Source organism: Haliotis rufescens, unplaced genomic scaffold (genome assembly GCF_023055435.1).
Source record: "Haliotis rufescens isolate VD_foot unplaced genomic scaffold, xgHalRufe1.0.p SCAF_1, whole genome shotgun sequence".
Lineage (NCBI taxonomy): Eukaryota > Metazoa > Mollusca > Gastropoda > Lepetellida > Haliotidae > Haliotis > Haliotis rufescens.
Window position 1 is genome coordinate 22,770,824 of NW_025963779.1, and position 24,363 is coordinate 22,795,186.

General features: G+C 41.4%; 2 protein-coding genes across 3 annotated transcripts in view; one reads left to right on the plus strand and one right to left on the minus strand.

The window, feature by feature from the left end:
• Positions 1 to 48: 48 nt before the first annotated feature.
• LOC124131714 lies at positions 49 to 9,415 on the plus strand. Of its 2 annotated transcripts, XM_046495181.2 has the most exons (3): positions 49 to 147; positions 1,288 to 1,372; positions 8,019 to 9,415. In XM_046495181.2, the coding sequence occupies exons 2-3, from the start codon at positions 1,354 to 1,356 to the stop codon at positions 8,822 to 8,824; spliced, it is 825 nt and encodes a 274-aa protein (XP_046351137.2). In that variant the 5' UTR covers positions 49 to 147; positions 1,288 to 1,353; the 3' UTR covers positions 8,825 to 9,415. The 2 variants fall into 2 exon arrangements, with proteins under 2 accessions (XP_046351137.2, XP_048237791.1); XM_048381834.1 differs by lacking the exon at positions 49 to 147 and having other exon boundaries at positions 908 to 1,372.
• Positions 9,416 to 10,404: 989 nt separating this feature from the next.
• The window catches only part of LOC124131588 (failed axon connections homolog), a 29,121-nt gene continuing 15,162 nt past the window's right edge, over positions 10,405 to 24,363 (minus strand). The window contains exons 2-6 of the mRNA XM_046494955.2: positions 16,070 to 16,199; positions 15,167 to 15,363; positions 14,587 to 14,783; positions 14,225 to 14,341; positions 10,405 to 11,166 (exon numbers count right to left, since the gene is read on the minus strand). Of these exons, the coding sequence (XP_046350911.1) occupies positions 11,078 to 11,166; positions 14,225 to 14,341; positions 14,587 to 14,783; positions 15,167 to 15,363; positions 16,070 to 16,199 (730 nt within the window). The 3' untranslated portion in view covers positions 10,405 to 11,077. The remainder of the gene's footprint in view (positions 11,167 to 14,224; positions 14,342 to 14,586; positions 14,784 to 15,166; positions 15,364 to 16,069; positions 16,200 to 24,363) is intronic.

The following is a 24,363-nucleotide window of genomic DNA, read 5'->3' on the forward strand; positions in this document are numbered from 1 at the left end:
TCATGTTTTATATCAAACATGATATATCAGTTATGAACGGGGACATGGACATTATTAATTCGTTTCGCCTAAACGCAACTATTGACTGACGACGCGACCCCGAGATATGCGCTTCACATCGTCATTACAACTGGGAATGCTGACAAGGTATGTATCGTTTACTTTGACGAAAATGTTGCAGTGTTATTTGTGCATATACCAAATCCTTCCAGCTGAATATTACGGTCACATTTTTTAATAAGGACATCAAAATGATATACTGATTTTCGGGTGGAGAAACAATTCCATATTGGGATCAGTTGAATGTATAAATGCATTGCCTTGATTATAACTAACGATCCTGTTTATTTCCTAAAATATGTCAAGAGTTTCAGAGGGGCGACATCTAGCTGCTCACCCCGACTGTATATTTTTCATGTTTCATTTATCAGTGAATCAAAGCTGGTTATATTCTCGGTAAGACCCCCCAAAAACTGTTTTGTACTCACATCACTTTATTGCCCATACCATCTTGTGAACAAAGGTGTTTTTGTGTAAAACTTGAGGCAAAATAAGTATTTTCTCCCAATATTGCCTGGAACAAATTCCATGATGTTCTCACCTTTCTCATTTGCCCTCCACTGGCATTCAGTGTGAACTCTTGGAAGGAGGACAGATTCCCTGTCTTGAGTTACACACCGAATTCCATGTCAAATTAATGTTTCCATCAGATGTGTTGACGCAATGATCTCAGTAAATATATTGGGGACCAGTCATCTATTGCACCGCAGTTCGCCGTACAGAGATGGGGGATGCCTAATTCTTGCTTAAATGCCCCCCCCCCCCCCCCCCAAAAAAAAAAAAATCCCCCCCAAAACCACCCAACAACAACAACAACAACAAAACAAAAAAAACAACCAAAAACCCAAAAAACTTTCACATAGATGTAATCTGTGGCGAGGTCAAGCATTTCACATATTGTTTTCTAAGTACACTTCAGATGACATTTGCTTTTAATTTGACACTTTATCTTCAACCTTTATGAGAAATGGGGTAACAAAACCTATGGTCACGACGTTCAGTGACAAGTGCCCCTAATTTTGTCATATGGAATAGTGTACAAAGGTTTGACATGATTGGCGTTGGTTCTTTTTCTGAAATTGCAAATCGTTTAGTTTTTGAGAATGATTTATTATCCACATAATGTTTATTCTACTTGTCTCAAAGGATAATCGTGTTTCGGTGATGTGTTGAAACATTTCATTTAGTAGTATTTCTTAAAAGCTCATAAATCCTTATGTTCTGCAGTTTTGGACAAATTGTCATATAACTGGTTTCCGAGAGACCTGGGCAAAAGCAGTGACGATCTCCCGGATGTACGTGTTTCCAGTCGGTGAGTAAGAAACAGAATCGCGCTGGAAGATATAGTGGGTGTGTGTCGGTCTTTGGGCATGATCATTCCTCACGCGTATTAAAACATGTACACAGGGACTGGTTGTTAATATATATATTATTTTGTGTTTTGTTCTGTATAAGAACTGAATCGCAGGAACACTTTAATGGTATAGAAATATTAGAAAATATGCTGGACACGGGTGGCCCAGTCGTCTAAGGCGCCGCAGTTCGCTGTGCAGAGTTGCGTTCCTTGGACACGCCAGAAACCTATGATAGTGGGTTCGAATCCCGGTTCGCCCCGATTATGTTTCTAGGTTGGTCAGCACCCGTGCTCGTGGGTTTCACCGAAGTGGTAAACGTCTAAGACCTGCATCACTTCGGCTTTCCTCTCACATTAAGCTGACACGCTGTGATATAACTGGAATACTGTTAAAAGCGGGGTTAAACCCAACTAACTCACTTACTCTTATAGAAGACTTCAGAATTATGCAAACAGATTGATATCCATATTTTGTAGTGCTTCCATTGACTTTACCTGTATAGGTCATAATGGTTGCAGTACACTACATAATATGTCGCAGTCACTTTTCCAATATACCGAATATTTTACTGTTATATCCAATACAATGTCTGACGGTCTGCCTATTTCAGTTATGTTAGGACAATTGTAGAATTGTACAATTGTATTCCTACCTCTGTTGAATCCGAAAGTGCTACACCAGGTTAAAATAATGGTGGAAAGATGGTGCCAGAGATGAAGTGTGAAGCGCCGACCATCCGATAAATGCATTTTAATATAAAAGTATATGTACGTATTGATACTGGTGTTGATGAACTGTTAATACATAAAGAGTACATGGTGGACCGTGCAAATGTACATCTTCACAGGTATATAACAAAAATAGTAAATATGTGGTTTGATTTGGAATGTGAAATTTTGAAAAGAGGAAAGTATTGTAAGTTGTATTTATTTCGTAAATGTTCTACGAACTTTAGCTTCTTGTTATCTAAAGAAGCCAAAAAACCAGTTGAAGCATCTTTGTCATTTGCAACTGCTGTTATTACGAATTAATGTTTGCAACGATTTATCTAAGGCTGCTGTGGAAGGAGACTATAAAAGATGTTGGGGATTGATTAAGAGGTTCTCCAATAGAAAGTTTACAAAAAACAACATAGCTCAATATATGGGAGAATTATTCTAACAATTTATACAATGGTGAAAACCAAGAAGAAGTGTCTAGTCCTAATTTTTCCGAAGAAGTGGATTACTATCTTACAAATCACAACCCAGAGTTTTGTGAGACAAGTTCAGAACAACCTGACAATCTTTGTAGTGTTTTACGGAATCTGAATCTGAAGTTTAAAAAACAAAAGAAAAACCAAACCCAGGTAAAGCTCCAGGCAGCGATGGTATTCCCGCAGAGTATGTGACTGTATTAAAACTTCCTTAGTTCCATATTTAACTATTTTCTTAAAATCAGATGTATCCAGCCCCAAGAATTGGAGGTTTGATTCACCTATCTCTAAAAAGGGATCTTCATATCTGAAGAAATGTTTAATATCCAAACATAATTATTTGCAGATGATCGAATTGTAGTGGTAGCAGCTGCAAAATAGACTAGATTTGCCATATACGTAGTCGTTAAATGGGGAAAGGAAATTAACATGGATGAATCAGATATAAACATGGTGACCATTTCTCGGTTTGTATAATGGTAATGCCATAACTGTTGACAATGATTAAAATGTCTAGGTTTAATGATTACTCCAAAAGTTGTCTGGACTATAGAACAACAAGGATCCTTTCCGAACAGGCTAGTAAATACTTATTTCTTTAAAGTAAATGATAAGAAAATACATCCCGCTTAAAGTTAGTTTCGAAATGTTTGATAAAAAGGTTGTATCTCTCTTAACTTATGGAAATGAAATTTGGGGTTTTACGGCGCGAAAATCAATCGAATGTTTACACATTAAATTGGTAAATTTCTTTTAAAAATGAGTTATAAATTATCAAAAAGTGTCACATATGGTGTAACGTATACATATTCATATCAGTGGTATTTAATGTTTAAGAAAACATGCTGCAGACGCTACAGCAACTGGCCAACACATGTTAAAGGTTTGCTCTTTCGATATGGATTTGGAATAGTATGGATGTCACAAGAGGTGATAGATGTTAGATCATTCTTCAACATATTCAAACGAAGGTTGAATGGTTGTTTTTCCCAAGATTGGCAATGTATACTTGTTACATCAAAACCATTAGAATTTTATTCTTCTTTTAAATCTTTGCTTGAATGTGAATTATACATGGACATATCACTAACCTACACGAAAGAAAGATAATAAGAAAATAATAAAGCGTCTTTAATTAATGTCGTAGAGATGATATAAACAATCTAGAAGTCATGTATCCAGTGTGTTTAGTACCTGAAGAGGAATAACGTACTACTAGTTGCCCCTGGGCGGTCGGGTAGCCTAGTGGTTAAAGCGTTCGCTCGTCACACCGAGGACCCGGGTTCGATTCCCGACATGGGTACAATGTGTGAAGCCCATTTCTATGGTGGCCGAGAGGGGACATCGCTTTCTCGCTTTCTCGCTCTATCACTTTCTCGCTTTCTCGCTCTATTGCTCTATCGCTTTCTTGTTCTATCGCTTTCTCGCTCTATCGCTTTCTCGCTCTATCGCTTTCTAGCTCTATCGCTTTTTCGCTTTTTCGCTTTATCGCTCTATCGCTTTCTCGCTTTCTCGCGGTTTAGCAATATCCCCTCTTGACCACTACAGGGGCCGCATGTGATATCTGCTGCAATTGGGAGGTAATGTTGAAACTTTCTCACTATTTACTTAAAACATAATTTAACTGTACAGACGTAGGTTATTTTAAATTAAAACAATCCACCGATTTTTGCGTAAAATGTAATTGATTTATTTATGGCCCTATTCAGTTGTATCTGACCATCACGCCGAAAGCGCGTGGAAGATCATGGCAATACGCTCTAAATAAATCAGGTTAAAATCTAAATATATACTTTTCAAAAGAAGTTAAGAAGACTATGGTTAATTAGTCATGGCTGATTGTTTTGCAAAAATACAATCTTATAATTGTGGGTGTTCTATAACTTGTTTTCGGTAGTATATGATGTTACAGTGTGTCATAAGTGTGTCCGTAAATGTTCTTTTTGACATTTGATGTATGTTTAACTTGAATTGTGTTTCTTGTCTTATGCAAATCTACAAATATATGTACTTGCATATAGTAATTTGATAAGTGAGTGAGTGAGTGAGTGAGTGAGTGAGTGAGAATGGTTTCACGTCGCTTTTAACAATAATCCAGTAATATCACGGGTAACACCAGAAATGGGCTTCACACATTGTACCCATGTGGGGAATCGAACTGGGTCTTCGGCTTGACGATCGAACGCTTTAACCACTAGGCTACCCCACTGCCCCCATCGCTGTGGCGTTACCACAGTTGATATGTGTACTTGTGTAAACTACACATATGGAGAGACATAATTAGTGTGGCCACATAGTTAAGGTTGATAACAATATGAAATGCATTACTATGATTATCTATAACATATATTAAAACAGCTATCATTGTAATATGTTATGTATATCTTAAGTATAGTTTTGTCAAAGTTATGTATGTGTGTGTGTGTGTGTGTCCGACTCATTGTCTGTGTAATAAAGTAGTAGATAACAACATAACTCACATCAGAACGCACAATTGTTAACCATACAGTTTAAATGGATAGAGAATTGTTACATAAATATGTATATTCCTGCCTGAGCCTATGCTATAATTGGATATCTAGTTTCTCCTGTCGGGAAAGTTAAACTTTATTTTACAAGCACTTTAGCATTAAATTTAATTCCCGAAGACAGTTTGATCGAAAGTCATTATAAGAAACGAGTTGTTTTTAAAACATATTTACAACGCATTTCATTTCTATTGTCCAAGGAATGGGGTTACGGGTTAATGACGCTCTCGAAAGTCGTACATGTGACTTACGGTAGAGACATATATCTTATAATTCATCTGTATTTTGTAAGGGAAACATAACTGTGTACATGCAGTTTCTAATTACCGAAAAAAATAATTCTTTGGACGTTGCAAACAATACAAACTGGCTAATAAAACTGACAATTATTTGTCAATATATGATCTCCTTTTTATCAGTTTTAAGATTGATAGAGGAATTACACTACAAGAAAATATACAAGCTAAACGAGAAAAAATTACGTGTGTATTTTGTAACATATTTATCTACTACAAGATGTTTAAAAAATCTAATCATAAGAGGCAAAATAGCGGTGAGAATTACAGGAATGGATAACTAAATATCAGCAAAAACCGTTTTAATGTACGGCATTATGGGAAATGTCGCTTTCTCGCTCTATCGCTTCATCTAATGACTAACCATAGTCAAATGAAGGAATCGGGTGTTCTTTAACTTCTTTTGAATAGTATGTACTGTAAATCTTGAAATTAACGTTAGAGTTAATTATAAATGCACAAAAATTAGCGTAGACTTAATTACCGTATTCGACGTAATAAGCACCCAGGGCGCTCTCTAAATTAGAATATTATTTTGGTGGAAAAGAAATTGAGTTGAAAGATAAATTTCGTGGTTTATGCTGACAGCCTGAAATGTTTATGTACGACAGATATATTTTTCCCGAATTTAATTGCCCATTATTAAGTGTGCATATAACGTGTGCGTATTATACGCGAATAAATAAGTCTTGTGTACATTAAACAATCGGAAGGGGTGCTAATTGGGATTGTTCACCAGCCAATATATTAGCAAATATCGCCGTTGGCGTTTATTAGAGCGGGGCGCTTATTACGTCGAATACGGTAATTATACTTTGCATTTATGTCTCATAAATGACTGTTGATAAGACGGCCTCACTGAACACGTTGAATAGCGGAAATACCAACTTGAATATAAAACCAATCAACTATCTATTTCCACATTACGGTTACTGAGAACAATATGTCATCCAAAAACTAGAAATTACATAATGGACATCCGGTAGTATTACCATTGCTTGGGTGAGGACTTCCACTTTGATGACATCTACTCCGCAAACAGAATAAACATTGATATAAGCGTTGATTTTAGGAAAACACTATTGCTTTTTAGGAAGTACGTACTACTCAGCGCTATTGAGCGGTGTGATTTGCTATTTGTTTTGATAACTTGGCCTGGGGGTGGGGGATCCAATAGCTAAACAGGGCCATAAATCAATCAAATTCTTTTTTTTTACGCAGAAATACGTGGATTGTTATAAAAGCACATATGTCTGTACTGTTAAATTATATTTAAGTAGATGGTGAGAAAATTTCAACATTCCGTCCATATGTATAATTTGAAATGCGACTGGAAAAATCTCAGCTCTCTTTTATGATAAAACCCACATCACCACCACCTCGAGAAAGCGAGAAAGCGATGTCCCCTCTCGGCCACCATACATTTCCGGTGTCCCCCGCCGTGATATTGCTGGAATATTGCTAAAAGCGGCGTAAAACCATACTCACTCACTCACTCACTCACTCACTCACTAATTGCCCCTTGTATGAAATAGAACGTAGGAAGTTAATTTGCATAGGAAGCAGAGTTGAGGTGGGTTCTTTTATTATCATGTTTGAAGTATCATAATTTGTGCATACTATATTACATTCTAGAGGAAATATGTAAAAGTTGAATGTACCGCTGGATAACAAAACTCCGGGTCCATGGGGTAGCCGTGATTAATGCGTCACTCGTACCACCGAAGTATGAAGTCCATTTCTGGTTGTTGGTCGCCGTGATGTTGCTGGAATAGTGCTAAAAGCGGCGTAAACCATACTCATTCACTATCTCTTAATTCAGAATACACCTTCAGGTAACTGTTCGGGTGGATGATTTCGCTTGTGAACAATCACATTAAAACCCGATCTTAGTTCTCGCTACCGCTAAACAAAGATCTGAGGTCATCCCATTACGGGTCATGTCAGACCGACCTTGCGCGAACTTTGACCGACCAATGGTATGACCAATCAGAAGACAGCTTTCTCGTGCTTTACGGCACGAATTTCAAATTGGTGACTACGCTTCGAAACCTATTTTGACAAATTCTCGATTTAAAATTTGAAACCTGAACAAAAGAACATTGTGAATGGCTAATAGATAGTCCAGATTGTATGGATTCAGTCGTTAAGCCCGTAACTATCGTTCGGAATACCCCGTGTTAAAGTTTTCGAGGTTGCATGATTAGAAATCACATTCCGACTATCACTTTCATGATCTGATTGGTTGGATGAAAGGTCTTTCTGACGTGACCCCTAATGGGATGTCCTCAGATCTTTGTTTAGCGGTAGCGAGAACTAAGGTCTGATTTTAATGAAATTGGCTTGTGAAATACTAAGAAACATAATAACTTCAGTATCTCCTTTTATGCAGGTCGTGTTAGTTGTTTTTTATATAATTATCGGAAGAAATACAATAGATATAACAATATTGTGTTTGACCGGGTACGACATATAAACCGGAGTTAAAGTCCACACATGGATACATATGAATGCGGCATATTTCTTCTTCAGGCAGTGTTAACATGGCTAAGTCACAGTCTCCTTCACTCATTTTTCCTAACAGGTGCCGCAATGGATCTTTTCAAAAGGAGCAACCCGACAGGCATCTTTAGTTCTCGTGTTCGGAAAGATAGAAGTGTAGAGGAGGGTGTCGGCAACACCACTGAGTCGCGCTCTCCGAGTCGACATCGACGGATATCAAACATAGACCCTTCACTCACAACGCGTGAAAGAGACATGCACCAACGACGCCGAGAGCCCAGCGTCTCCTGTCTCCGACTCCCGCCCATAAATCCTGACAAAATGTGCCTCGTTGCTTCGAGTAGCTCACAAAACCTGCTTCTTGGATACCCACCACGAAAACAGCAAGGTAACAGAAAGTACAGCTCCAGACCGGAAGTCCGCGGCGAGACCAGTAACGGCAGGACCAACGCGGGGAGACGAACCCTCAGACAGACTGAAAAGACCGACCTCCTTCTGAGCAGTTATCTGGGACCTGTGTTGAATTCGGGGAATGTCCATTACACACACATCCTTCCTCCCATTGGCGAAACGTACACAATCCGGGCAAAACAATACTATTCAAGCCTTGGCGAGGAGACAAGTCATTCCCCGGGTTCGAACGACTCTGAGTTCGATGAATTTGAAGATGGTTTGCAAGGAGGGCAGTGGATGGAAGATTTCTTTGAGAAAATGAGGAGGACATTCACCTCCCAAGATGACGTTTTGAGAAACTTTCTGTGCTCAAAAAATTCTCATCGCCGGTGTGCCATGTGTTACGAGCTAGATTATTACAATGAAACTGTAGGCGCTGTGGATTACATGCGCCACAAGGTCCTCAGCGACATTCTGGCTGCATATTGTTTCTGATTGTGATGGCTGGGTGGAAAGTTTAACTTAACTGCGGGGCAACAGAAATTATACACTTGAAACTTAGACTTGACCAAACGTCATCAAATCTTTACTGGACTGAAAACAGTTGCCGAAACACTGCAAACTTAAGGCTCAACCCACACCTGTGATACCCGTATGAAATACATCACCATCGAATTACCGTTTCTCGTTGGTTTCATTTTCAGCAACCACCAGACATGGGTGTGTACTTTCTTTTACTCGGAAGTTTGTATTGTTATTAATAACACTGCTACTTCTTATGTAGGAATGAATATATTTGAGGCCAGACGCGGGTAAACAGGCCTGGTCTTTTTATTTTGGGGGTTAGGTTGTGGTTCTCGAATTGTTTTCTGTCTGTGTTTATGTTTCTACCATGCTGACTCCACGTGATATATGGTGGAAGCTGTTGTTTGGGATGAAGTACGAGAATTACACAAAGAAACTTTCTGCAGGGACAGCTGTAATACATATGTATGGAATGGGACTGGGGACATTAACATTGACAAGGGCCACGGAAGGTCGATGGTTCGATGGTACCCTGCCTGGCGCGCGACATTAAGGGGATGAAACAAAAGACTGGTTCGGAGACGGTATGCTGTGTCTGAGTGGTGTATCCAAGTGAAACTGCGGCATGGTGAACTTGAAATCAGCATTAGTCCGGACTAGTACAAATGCACACGCAGATTCACAGTCCCAGGCACACTCCTCCCCTCCCTCCCATAACACCCACCACCCCCATCCCGGCCCATTTCGTCCGACCCAGGTGCGGTTGGGTAGCCTAGTGGTTAAAACGTTCGCTCGTCACGCCGAAGACCCGGGTTCGATTCCCGACATGGGTACAATGTGTGAAGCCCATTTCTGGTGTTCCCCGCAGTGATATTGCTGGAATATTGCTAAAAGCGGCGTAAAACCATACTCACTCACTCACTCACACGTCTGACCCATCCTGGATAGAATAACAACTGTGTAATGGCATTTCTTTGAGGTCATTCAATGAGGGTGTTCAGGGCACTAAGTTGCGGTCATTCTGTGAGGGTTTTCTTGAGGTCATTGTCAGGCAGGCCAGGGGCACCCCGTCGAGGCCATTTTGTCCGAGATTCTACTCCGTTGTGGCCATTTTGTGAGGGCTTTCAGAGCACTCCGTTCCGATCACTGTGCGGGTTTTCGGGTCTACTCCTATGATCGTGGATTCGAATCCCGGTCCGCTCCGATTATGTTTCTAGGTTTGTCAGCAAAATACCCGTGTTCGTGGGTTTCACCAAAGTTGTAGAAATTTGGAACTTGCATTACTTTGGGCTTTCCTACCACATTAAGCTGACACGCCGTGACATATACTCGGAATACTGTTCAAAGTGGTATTAAACCACATTTAATTAAAATTAAATGTGCATTACAGAAAACGGTGGTAACGATGTCTCCTGGGAAACGAAATAAGTGGATGTTGCCGGACCTCTATGGTGTAGAACGTTCACACTATCGACGACTGGTTGGTCAGATCCTTTTAGTACAAAAGCCGTAGATAACGACAGTTTAAATACAAACTACATGACAGTTACTTATCTTTGATAAGGCATATTACAATATGTTGATGTTTTATTTCTTACAAAAATGAATACAAATACAGGTAAATGCACAGAGTCCTCCATTTTGTTTTTTTCACGAAAAAAGATAATTTGCTTAAATGTGTTAAAATAAACAACCAGCACACAAACAATTCTCATACAGTTAAGCCCCGTTAATCCGTACGGTGTCGTTACCAATAAGAACGTCTGGGTGATAAAATATGTGGAATAACGACAATTACCTATGCAAACGGCATAGACAAACAGGGCTTCACTGTATTCTTCACTCAGATCTCTCAATCATGACATAAGTTTCAAGCACTAAAACAAAATACAGATCATTCAACATTTTTTACATCAAACATATACACATAAATCTCGCTGTATCCAGCGCAGTGATAAGCGCTTTCACTGCTATAGTAGTCAGTCTACTGTCCTCACTGCGACTGTTTCCGCTGTTCTTTTGTCAGAAACACTCATTAGGTCCTCGCCAGAAGCATCATCAGCTGGTACTGTTGTCAGCAACATTCGACAATACTACCGGCCTTTATTAGACATCCGCTGTGAAGCACAATATCTTACGCGTACAGCGTCTGAACACCAAGATGGTTAGATCCATCATTTATAATTGGGCGTCATTCACACCGTCAATTGTCTGATGTTGACGTCATACACTTTCCAATACCCTGTCATCCCAATCCGGCCAATACTTGTCTTTTATTCTCACGCAGTATCGTCTCAGGTTGGCGTATTTTTCTGGAAAGAGAGTGGTGTGTCTCATTAGTTAAGTTCCATTAAAATCGAGGACAATCGTGTCGGTGTGGTAGCTTCGTGGTAAAACGGTTCCCCAGCGGTAGAAACTAACAGTTTCAGTCCACTAGTCCTTGTAATGTTAACCCGCCGTGATATTGCTGGAATATTGCTAAAAGCGGCGTAAAACCATATTCACTCACTCACTGTAATGTTAACACTGACTGAGTATGGTTTTACGCCGCTTTTAGCAATATTCCAGCAATATCACGGCGGGGGACACCAGAAATGGGTTTCACACATTGTACCCATGGTAATGTTAACATATAGCAAAACACTCAAAAAGGGCAAATGTCTACTAGTCCTTATGATACCTTAACTATTGGGCAGTTTGGCAAGGCTATAGGACAAGTGCCAGTTTCTAACGCTGTTCCCTCGGCACGACGAACGCCCGCGGTCAATTCCCCGAACTGGTCCGATGTGTGACGTATATTATTGATGTCTGCCGCCGTGATACAGCAGTACTATTGCTTAAAGCGGTGTAAATCAATATTTACTCAGCCTTATCGAAACAGTTTACTAAGGTAACAAGTTTACGTGTTGCCCGTGTTAGTAGGTGTATAGCCATTAGAATAGCGTCGAGTCGGAATTTCAGATACAGAGAATACTTTCTAAGTATTCGCCTTCGATTTGTCAGATATCCTATAAAGTTCACGAGTTTCGTGAAAATGGTATCTAACGAAAATGAGTGTGGTATTTTATTTATTACCCTCGTTAAATATGTATTTATTATTATTTAAGTGTAAATGCAAAACAACTTTCGTTCGTTGTCAGACCAAACTGAAACCGATTGCAAAAAACTGATTGTGCATGAATATTGATATATGCCCAAATATGGGCATTGTTGACATTTTAATGCATACGCATAAACAATATGTTTTTGCTGTTGTTTGTGCAAACATAACAGCACCGACGCTCAAGGTCCTTTTTTAAAGCTATTCTTCAATTTATGGTAATTCTAGCGCATTCTTGTTTGTGCGCAGGACATTTATAAGAAAATTTAAAAAATCAATCAGCGCCGCACTATGAGCATCGGACCGAGTCGGTCATTCGCACCGCGGGGGTTCCGGCTGTTCAATCAAAATGGTTCGATTTCCTTAATCTATCATCTGAATTTATATCATGCCCGTACACTTTGGAAGAGGGAAATCAGAGTGTACTCCAAAGACATTCATGTTAACTGAACGACCCTAAATACTGAGGAGGTTAAAATCAACAAACTCAGGTCTGCTTGCATGTCAGTGACAGCTTAGAACAAAGGGCAAGGTCACCATCGGAATAAGGAAAGACAACCGTGATCCACCCACTGGGGTTTTACGCTAGAAGTAGGGAATGTTATTGTTTACATTTGGGATGTTTTGGGCCAAAAAAATAAGAAGTCAGGCAAACTTCCAAGGATTTTTCGAAGGATTTGTATTGGAACTGTTCACTTTTACTGATCTGGTCGTGCAGTCGTGTACGTTCATTCATGAACAACCCTCACGAACAGCGCCACGAAATACGCTTCGAAGGGGACACTGATGGCACAACCAGAGCATACACCGTAAGTGAAGATATCTGTCCAGATAGTTTAGATTGACATCATTTCACCACGCTTGTCCTTTTACGTTAAATCAAATTGGAAGTCGCGAAAGTGGTCGGGTGCGTCGCGCTTACAGGGACTCTCGATCTATCGATCGGTAGTCGTACATTGCAAATGGATGTAGCTAGATTATATAATGTCTGTTGTACCTCTATGCAATACTAATATAGAATGCAAAGCGAATTTGATGCTTGTGACTATCGTCTTTGGTTTAATAAAGTGTTGTAAATGTTTCATTTTCATGAGATTCCTTCAGTTCTGTCTCGTAAAGATTTGTGAAAGTGAATGACGTCTCGGTTTTTTTATGATTGAAAAAATATAGTTCCGGTGTGACAGAGGTCACGGTTATCCAATCAAAACGAATAAAACGAGAACAACCTTGTACGCACGCGTGTCAAGCACGGATTTAGTATCTCACCACCTATATGATCACCGAGTGGGTAATAAGATCATTTTTTACCTACGAGGGCAAACATATCGGTGTTCATAATAATCATATGTGCCCTAGCTTGGGTCACATCACGTCACGAGAGAACAGTGTATTGTTTCCGTCATCCGGACGGCATTGTTGACGTCATTCGAATCTTATGGTGACGTGAGGTCGGAATGACGTCACATTAGAAACGACGTCATAGCTGAAGATTTGTTGACGTCATCATACAAATTATAATTCCGCTGCTGTTGCGATTGAATTCTAAAATTCGTCTCTGTATAGACATCTTCTTCGGTAATAAATAGAACATTATAAGAGTGTTCATGTCATACACTCGTGTCGTAAACATAGTATGACATGAACACTCATATAATATCCTCTATTTATGCTGGAGGGGGCACGGGTGGCCCAGTCGTCTAAGGCGCCGCGATTCGCTGTGCAGAGTTGCGTCCCTTGGGCACGCCAGAAACCTATGATTGTGGGTTCGAATCCCGGTTCGCCCCGATTATTTTTCTAGGTTTGTCAGCACCATACCCGTGCTCGTGGGTTTCACCGAAGTGGTAAACGTCTGAGGCCTGCATCACTTCGGGCTTTCCTCCCACATTAAGCTGACACGCCGCGATATAACTTGAATACTGTTAAAAGCGGCGTTAAACCCTACTCACTCACTCACCTTTTATGCTGGATCACCACAGTTGAGATACGAGTATTCTCTTTTCCGAATGTAGTAAAACATACACAATGATTTGTTCGACATCTATTGCAGGTATAATAGACACGCAAGGTCTTATAAAAATATCGTTACTTGGCCTTTGCCAACATTAAGTCAAACACATACTTTCGACGGTAATCAGTATTTCTTGTGGATGCAAGGTCAGAGTATAGCTTTTCATTAAATAGCGAATCGGGTGATTACGAATGTTATGAAAACAGATAGCATTGGATAAAGGAGGTTGTACACGCTGACATGCTTGCTGTGTATGTGTTACCGTTAACTGCTCTCTCTCCGTCTGATCCGGGCATCTGCCACACCACCTGGGCCAGGATCCCGAACACTGCACAGTCCTCCTGGCACGGGGTGTCTCCGAGTAGGAACCTTTTGTCACCTGTAAGACATGCAGAGTGAGTGAGTGATGATACATGTCATCGTATCCAAATTGCGTGGATCGATGCTCATGATGTCAATCACTGGATTGTCTGGTCCAGACTCGATTATTTACAGAACGCCGTCATATAGTTGGAATATTGCTGAGTGTGGCGTTAAACAACAAACATACAAACAAACAAAGCACCAATGACCATGGATGAATGGTGGTCCAACACGGACCGGATACCAGCATACTTGACTCACCTATGAAGTCGGACAGAGCCTTCAAGTCTCCAACTGCAATGTGCGTCACTTCCGTCTCTGAGTGCCGTCCTATCCCATGATGCCATGCGCTCGTCAACGCCTTCCGCTCTAATATTTTTCTTATCAGCCATCTTAGACCAAGCCGAGAGAATATAGTCCTGTGCCTATCATACACACATCTTGAAAGACCAATATACCTGAATAAAAGATGAGAAAACATATATAATTTCTATTTCCGGGTTACTTCTGACACATATCCTCAGAAAAAAATCAATGTGAAAAGAATTGTGCACGACAAACAAATTGTGGTAGCACTTGTCTTTCTTAGACAATAACCGCCATCGTCTTGTAATTGGACTGTAACTGCCACTTTTCTTGCACTTCATGTTTTTACCGCCGTGGTATCCAGTCAATATCATTGCTGCGATTTGGAACACGCGGAAATAGAATTTGTTTCTATAAGTATCTAGCCAGGTCATTGCCTTGACTTGTTTTAGAACACTGCAGGCAATATCAATACCTTTAAACAATAAATTACGACTATCGAAACTACTGTTAAAATACATTATGTTAAACGTACCAATAGACATCTTCCTCTGCCAGTTTTCGGAACGCTCTACCTATGGCTCTGTCTGATTGGCTAAATTTGGAGTTCAGATCCACATTAAACTTGGCATTGAGGTATTCTATACAGAATTCGGAGTCTGGGACTTGCTCTCCGTTGTATTCAATCCAGGGAGTTTTCCCTTTGCTGGACATTTTTTTGTCGAACAGATTCTGAAATGTAGAACGTTGGAATAATAAAGAACGTCATGATCATATCACATAATTCATTCCCAACATCCAGTTGTATCCCTTCCTACTGACGGGGCACGGGTGGCCCAGTCGTCTAGGGCGCCGCGATTCGCTGTGCAGAGTTGCGTCCCCTGGACACGCCAGAAACCTATGTTTGTGGGTTCGAATCCCAGTTCACCCCTATTATGTTTCTAGGTTTGTCAGCACCATACCCGTGCTCGTGGGTTTCACCGAAGTGGTAAAGGTCTAAGACTTGCATCACTTCGGGCTTTCCTCCCACATTAAGCTGACACGCCGCGATATAACTGGAATAATGTTAAAAAAGCGGCGTTAAACCCAACTCACTCACTCATTTTCCTACTGACGAACTAGTCCCTTATTATTGGGGTTGGGTTGCCAACATGGGAGGTGCGTTTTTCGTAATACGAATATTCAACGTGTGTGACGGCCATCTGTAAATAATCGTGTCTGGACCAGTCAATCTAGTGATTGACATCATGGGCATCGATCTTCGCATTTGGGATACGATTACATCAGAGACCATATACTCTGATTACATGCATCAACCAAGTCAGCGAGCCTGACGTCCCGATTCCGTTAGTCGCCTCTTACGACAAGCATGGGTTGCTGAAGACCCATCTGTAATCTTGACCTCTACGCGTCACGTGTACATTTAGAACCTTCCTACCTTGTATGGTATGTTGGACATCCTGAGGTATGTCTCGAGTTTGAGGACGAAGGGGCTGATGCTAGGGGCGTGGACGCCTTTACCCAGCTGGTGCAGCATCACGGTATCCCGGGGGTGGGGCTCCGCAGGGCTAGGGAATATTGAATAGAAACAATCAGTATGTCTTGCAGTCGGCGTACATTGATTCAGTAGGACATGAGTTTCACTAGATTTTTAGATGCGAAGCTCTTCTCCAACAAAAACGTCTGTATGTTCCAAAAATAATTCTTCATGTGGCCAAATATTTGTAAACTCTGTAGAACAGTATCACCCCAAAGGCTAAAAGATATAACAAATTTGTCCAGATATATAGTATGTTTATGTAAGTTAATTAGAACGAACCGTTGACCCTGATTCCTTGAGAATAAACTGAATCTGAACCTGATTGGGTGCGATACAACCGTTTAAACCACATTAAACCTAGCAATACAGGAGTATCGTCATAGTTACGTTGATTGTCTGATGAACGTTGAAAGAGGAAACGGAAGTTGTGTGTGGTGGGTTACTAAAAGTGATTGATTGATTGTTTGACTGATTTCAATCATTCTTCTAAAGCGTTGTCTCATTCATTCGTTCTTTTTAATAATGTTCGTTAGTTCGTTAAAGAACATATTTATATATTTTATTTTTTTAATTTTTGTGCTTGTTTCCTTTTGTGTTCTTTTAATTATTTCATCCCTGGAACAGCTCCAGTTCTGTTTATGTAGCCTTTGTGATGTGAGACATTATGAAGCCATACGGAGGCAGGCCGCCAGGTCGCTCAGTGCATGATTCATCACGATATTCTTCAGGAAATATGATCAGCCCAACAATCACGTTGAGAAAACACGACACTTGGTCAAGACATAATGCGCATGTCGTGATGCTGGAACACAAGAGTATGGTCATAATAAATCTGATATATACGCGTGTGCGTTTCACATAACAAGCACATACCTACTTGCGTGGGTTGAGGAGGTGTACAGTGGGGTTTACAGACATACAGTATCCCGTCATCTCTGGTGTACAGTGGTGTTTACAGACATACAGTATCACGACATCACTGGTGTACAGTGGGGTTTACAGACATACAGCATCACGTCACCACTGGTGTACAGTGGGGTTTACAGACATACAGTATCACGTCATGACGGGTGTACAGTGGTGTTTACAGACATACAGTATCACGTCATAACGGGTGTACAGTGGGGTTTACAGACATACAGCATCACGTCATGACGGGTGTACAGTGGGGTTTACATACATACAGTATCACGACATCACTGGTGTACAGTCGGGTTTACATACATACAGTATCACGTCATGACGGGTCTATAGTGGGGTTTACAGACAAACAGTATCACGCCATCACTGATGTACAGTGGGGTTTACTTACATACAGTATCACGTCATGACGGGTGTACAGTGGGGTTTACAGACATACAGTATCACGTCATGACGGGTGTACAGTGGGGTTTACAGACATACAGTATCAAGTCATGACGGGTGTACAGTGGGGTTTACATACATACAGTATCACGCCGGGACGGGTCTAAAGTGCTGTTTACATGCATAGAGTATCACGACATCACTGGTGTACATTGGAGTTTAAATACATACAGTATCACGTCATGACGGGTGTACAGTGGGGTTTACAGACATACAGCATCACGACATCACTGGTGTACAGTGGGGTTTACATACATACAGTATCACGTCATGACGGGTGTACAGTGGGGTTTATATACATACAGTATCACGACATCACTGGTGTACGGTTGGGTTTACATACATACAGTATCAAGTCATGACGGGTGTACAGTGGGGTTTACAGACATACAGTATCACGTCATGACGGGTCTAAGTGGGGTTTACGTACATACAGTATCACGACATCACTGGTGTACATTGAAGTTTAAATACATACAGTATCACGTCATGGCGGTTGTACAGTGGGGTTTACAGACATACAGTATCACGTCATGACGGGTTTACAGTGGGGTTTACAGACATACAGTATCACGACATCACTGGTGTACATTGAAGTTTAAATACATACAGTATCACGACATCACTGGTGTACAGTGGGGTTTACAGACATGTAGTATCACGCCATGACGGGTGTACAGTGGTGTTTACAGACATACAGTATCACGTCATGACGGGTGTACAGTGGTGTTTACAGACATACAGTATCACGTCATGACGGGTGTACAGTGGTGTTTACAGACATACAGTATCACGTCATGACGGGTGTACAGTGGGGTTTACAGACATACAGTATCACGTCATGGCGGGTGTAGAATGGGGTTTACAGACATACAGTATCACGCCATGACGCGTGTACAGTGGTGTTGACATACATACATTATCACGCCATGACGGGTGTACAGTGGTGTTTACATAATTACAGTATCACGTCATGACGGGTGTATAGTGGGGTTTACAGTCATACAGTATCCAGTCATGACGGGTGTACAGTGGGGTTTACAGACATACGGTATCACGTCATGGCGGGTGTAGAGTGGTGTTGACATACATACAGTATCACGCTATGACGGGTGTACAGTGGTGTTTACATACATACAGTATCACGTCATGGCGAGTGTACAGTGGGGTTTACAGACATACAGTATCGCTTCATCTCTGGTGTACAGCGGGGTTTTAAAACACAGTATCACGTGGTGATGAGTCTAAAGTGGTGTTTACATACATACAGTATCACGTCATGACGGTCGTACAGTGGGGTTTACATAATTACGGTATCACGTCATGACGGTTTTACAGTGGTGTTTACATACATACAGTATCACGACATCACTGGTGTACACTGGAGTTTAAATACATACAGTATCACGTCATGACGGGTGTACAGTGGGGTTTACAGACATACAGTATCAAGTCATGACGGGTGTACAGTGGGGTTTACATACATACAGTATCACGCCGGGACGGGTCTAAAGTGCTGTTTACATGCATAGAGTATCACGACATCACTGGTGTACATTGGAGTTTAAATACATACAGTATCACGTCATGACGGGTGTACAGTGGGGTTTACAGACATACAGCATCACGACATCACTGGTGTACAGTGGGGTTTACATACATACAGTATCACGTCATGACGGGTGTACAGTGGGGTTTATATACATACAGTATCACGACATCACTGGTGTACGGTTGGGTTTACATACATACAGTATCAAGTCATGACGGGTGTACAGTGGGGTTTACAGACATACAGTATCACGTCATGACGGGTCTAAGTGGGGTTTACGTACATACAGTATCACGACATCACTGGTGTACATTGAAGTTTAAATACATACAGTATCACGTCATGGCGGTTGTACAGTGGGGTTTACAGACATACAGTATCACGTCATGACGGGTTTACAGTGGGGTTTACAGACATACAGTATCACGACATCACTGGTGTACATTGAAGTTTAAATACATACAGTATCACGACATCACTGGTGTACAGTGGGGTTTACAGACATGTAGTATCACGCCATGACGGGTGTACAGTGGTGTTTACAGACATACAGTATCACGTCATGACGGGTGTACAGTGGTGTTTACAGACATACAGTATCACGCCATGACGGGTGTACAGTGGTGTTTACAGACATACAGTATCACGTCATGACGGGTGTACAGTGGGGTTTACAGACATACAGTATCACGTCATGGCGGGTGTAGAATGGGGTTTACAGACATACAGTATCACGCCATGACGCGTGTACAGTGGTGTTGACATACATACATTATCACGCCATGACGGGTGTACAGTGGTGTTTACATAATTACAGTATCACGTCATGACGGGTGTATAGTGGGGTTTACAGTCATACAGTATCCAGTCATGACGGGTGTACAGTGGGGTTTACAGACATACGGTATCACGTCATGGCGGGTGTAGAGTGGTGTTGACATACATACAGTATCACGCTATGACGGGTGTACAGTGGTGTTTACATACATACAGTATCACGTCATGGCGAGTGTACAGTGGGGTTTACAGACATACAGTATCGCTTCATCTCTGGTGTACAGCGGGGTTTTAAAACACAGTATCACGTGGTGATGAGTCTAAAGTGGTGTTTACATACATACAGTATCACGTCATGACGGTCGTACAGTGGGGTTAACATAATGACGGTATCACGTCATGACGGTTTTACAGTGGTGTTTACATACATACAGTATCACGACATCACTGGTGTACACTGGAGTTTAAATACATACAGTATGATGTCATGATGGGTCTAAAGTGGGGTTTACATGCATACAGTATCACGTCATGACGGGTGTACATTGGGGTTTACAGACATGCAGTATCACGTCATGACGGGTTTACAGTGGGGTTTACAGACATACAGTATCACGACATCACTGGTGTACATTGAAGTTTAAATTCATACAGTATCACGACATCACTGGTGTACAGTGGGGTTTACAGACATGCAGTATCACGCCATGACGGGTGTACAGTGGTGTTTACAGACATACAGTATCACGTCATGACGGGTGTACAGTGGTGTTTACAGACATACAGTATCACGTCATGACGGGTGTACAGTGGTGTTTACAGACATAGAGTATCACGTCATGACGGGTGTAGAGTGGGGTTTACAGACATACAGTATCACGCCATGACGCGTGTACAGTGGTGTTGACATACATACATTATCACGCCATGACGGGTGTACAGTGGTGTTTACATAATTACAGTATCACGTCATGACGGATGTATAGTGGGGTTTACAGTCATACAGTATCACGTCATGACGGGTGTACAGTGGGGTTTACAGACATACGGTATCACGTCATGGCGGGTGTAGAGTGGTGTTGACATACATACAGTATCACGCTATGACGGGTGTACAGTGGTGTTTACAGACATACAGTATCACGTCATGGCGAGTGTACAGTGGGGTTTACAGACATACAGTATCGCTTCATCTCTGGTGTACAGCGGGGTTTTAAAACACACAGTATCACGTGGTGATGAGTCTAAAGTGGTGTTTACATGCATACAGTATCACGTCATGACGGGTGTACAGTGGGGTTTACATAATTACGGTATCACGTCATGACGGTTTTACAGTGGTGTTTACATACATACAGTATCACGACATCACTGGTGTACACTGGAGTTTAAATACATACAGTATGATGTCATGATGGGTCTAAAGTGGGGTTTACATGCATACAGTATCACGTCATGACGGGTGTACATTGGGGTTTACAGACATACAGTATCACGTCATGACGGGTGTACAGTGGGGTTTACAGACATACAGTATCACGTCATGACGGGTGTACAGTGGGGTTTACAGACATACAGTATCACGCCATGACGGGTGTACAGTGGTGTTTACAGACATACAGTATCACGTCATGGCGAGTGTACAGTGGGGTTTACATACATACAGTATCACGTCATGACGGGTGTACAGTGGGATTTACAGACATACAGTATCACGTCATAACGGGTTTACAGTGGTGTTTACATACATACAGTATCACATGATGACGCGTCTAAAGTGGTGTTTACATGCATACAGTATCAAGTCATGGCGGTTTACAGTGGGGTTTCATGCATACAGTATCACGCCATGACGGATGTACAGTGGGGTTAACATACATACAGTATCACGACATCACTGGTGTACATTGGAGTTTAAATACATACAGTATCACGTCATGCCGGATCTACAGTGGCGTTAACGTACATACATTATGACATCGTGAGGCCAAGACCCGTGTTCTGACACCGCCTTGTCTCCTCCACCGTAATATTGCTTAATGTGGAGTAAAATCTCATGTACTCGCTCACCCACTCAGTGACTACTCCATCATATATGTCAAGCATGGGAAATATTCAGTAGTGTTCAAACTGCAACTGGCTGTTCATTCATAAATGGTTCTGTGTCCCCGTCATACACGAGAGACTCTTGACACGCGTCTATAAGAAAAGTTTAAAGTCACGACATGAGGAAATCCTACATGCATTAAGTTGTCCTCAGTTTTGATTTTTTTTAAACACCCACGTACACATATTTCAGGACAATCATTGTGAAAAGTGTCGCACAGCTTGCAGCACATCAACATGTAGATGTCATTAATATCCCACGATGTCGCTTACAGCATACAGGAGAAACCCACTGGCCCTTTGGCGACCTTGCATACACACCCAGGTACTACGCACCGGAAGCATGCAGAGGTACAGATATCGCAATTGTCACGTGGCGTTTCTCTATTGGCTATGTTCACTGGGCGGTGACGTTGTTTTATGAAAACAATATCACGTGGTACTTGTCTATTGACAATGTTCACTCATCGATGAATGTGATTTTTTAACATTGTCGCTTGGTGATTATCTTTTGACATGAAACTTTGCCATGTATTCATGTTAACAGACTGGTGTTTATCGTTTGACTATCTTCATTCAGCGACATGGTTTAAATATAGGCGTGAATGTTATCGGGTGCGGGGGGTTAGTACGTACAGTCTAGCGGAAATATGTTGTAGAATCAGAATAAAGATATGTATCAGTGATTTCTTTTAAAGAATTGGGCATTAAAGAAGTGAAGTTATTTGTACAGGAAAGAAGTGAAGTAACTTACATAATCACCTGACCCGATCACCTGACCCGCTTTACCTCGCCACCTTTCTTATCTGCGTTCATAAATAATCCAATGTATTATATATCTTGAAGTCAATGGGCCTCTAAGTTTAAAAATATGTCTGCATTCCTAAAGCAGGATGATCCCTTGTTAGATTATATGTGATCTTAGACACACTGCTCCATGACGAAGAGAGGTCGGTTGGTTTTGTAGCGATAAAGCTGAGCAAATTAGCCTCGAGAACGGCATACCTTTACATAACATTTTGATGGCATATAGCAGTAGCAAAACATATTGATGGCTGCTTTCAGCTTACGTCGAAATCAGCAGAATGAGTCTCAGTGTGAATTAGTGAGTGGGTTTAATGCCGCTTTGAGCAGTATTTCAGTTCTATTACGGCGTGTGAGCTTCATGTGGGAGGAAAGCCCAGTCTGATGGAGATCTCAACAAGCTACAATGTCCATGAAGTTATATGCTGTGACGTCAGCATATGTGATGTGAGTGCGCACAACGACAACAACGATAGTTTCATGTTTTCTCCCTAAGTCACAGACTTTTTATATCCCGAAGCATGCGGATAAAATAAAATAAAAACATCTACAAAGTGCCTATACAACCCATGGCATGCTCGGAGAGTTTCTTTATACCTATTGCCGAGTTTCCTGCATGTTACGATAACAACTAACGAATACATCCATCACTTTGACACATATACTAATGAAATAAGAAATACTAATAGACATTCTGTTTTAACTAAACCGAAAGAAAACATCACGTTTTATGTAAACAAAATAGCGGCTGCATCACTTGCCATTTAGAACATTGTGTTGAGGTATTATATCAAGAAAATGTAATAATAGGAAAGAATGACGTGGAAGACATGAACACGGCAACATTGGTTTACTAAATAAATAACAACTCATCAATACATGACGGTATTAGCAGGGGACCTACAGCTAACATTGGGGTTCACAGACATACAGTATCACGACATCACTGGCGTACAGTGGGGTTCACAGACATACAGTATCACGACATCACTGGCGTACAGTGGGGTTCACAGACATACAGTATCACGACATCACTGGCGTACAGTGGGGTTCACAGACATACAGTATCACGACATCACTGGCGTACAGTGGGGTTCACAGACATACAGTATCACGACATCACTGGCGTACAGTGGGGTTTACAGACATACAGTATCACGACATCACTGGCGTACAGTGGGGTTTACAGACATACAGTATCACGACATCACTGGCGTACAGTGGGGTTCACAGACATACAGTATCACGTCATGACGGTGTACAGTGGGGTTCACAGACATACAGTATCACGACATCACTGGCGTACAGTGGGGTTCACAGACATACAGTATCACGTCATGACGGTGTACAGTGGGGTTCACAGACATACAGTATCACGACATCACTGGCGTACAGTGGGGTTCACAGACATACAGTATCACGTCATGACGGTGTACAGTGGGGTTTACAAACATACAGTATCACGTCATGACGGGTGTACAGTGGGGTTTACAGACATACAGTATCACGTCATGACGGGTGCACAGTGGGGTTTACAGAAATACAGTATCACGACATCACTGGCGTACAGTGGGGTTACAGACATACA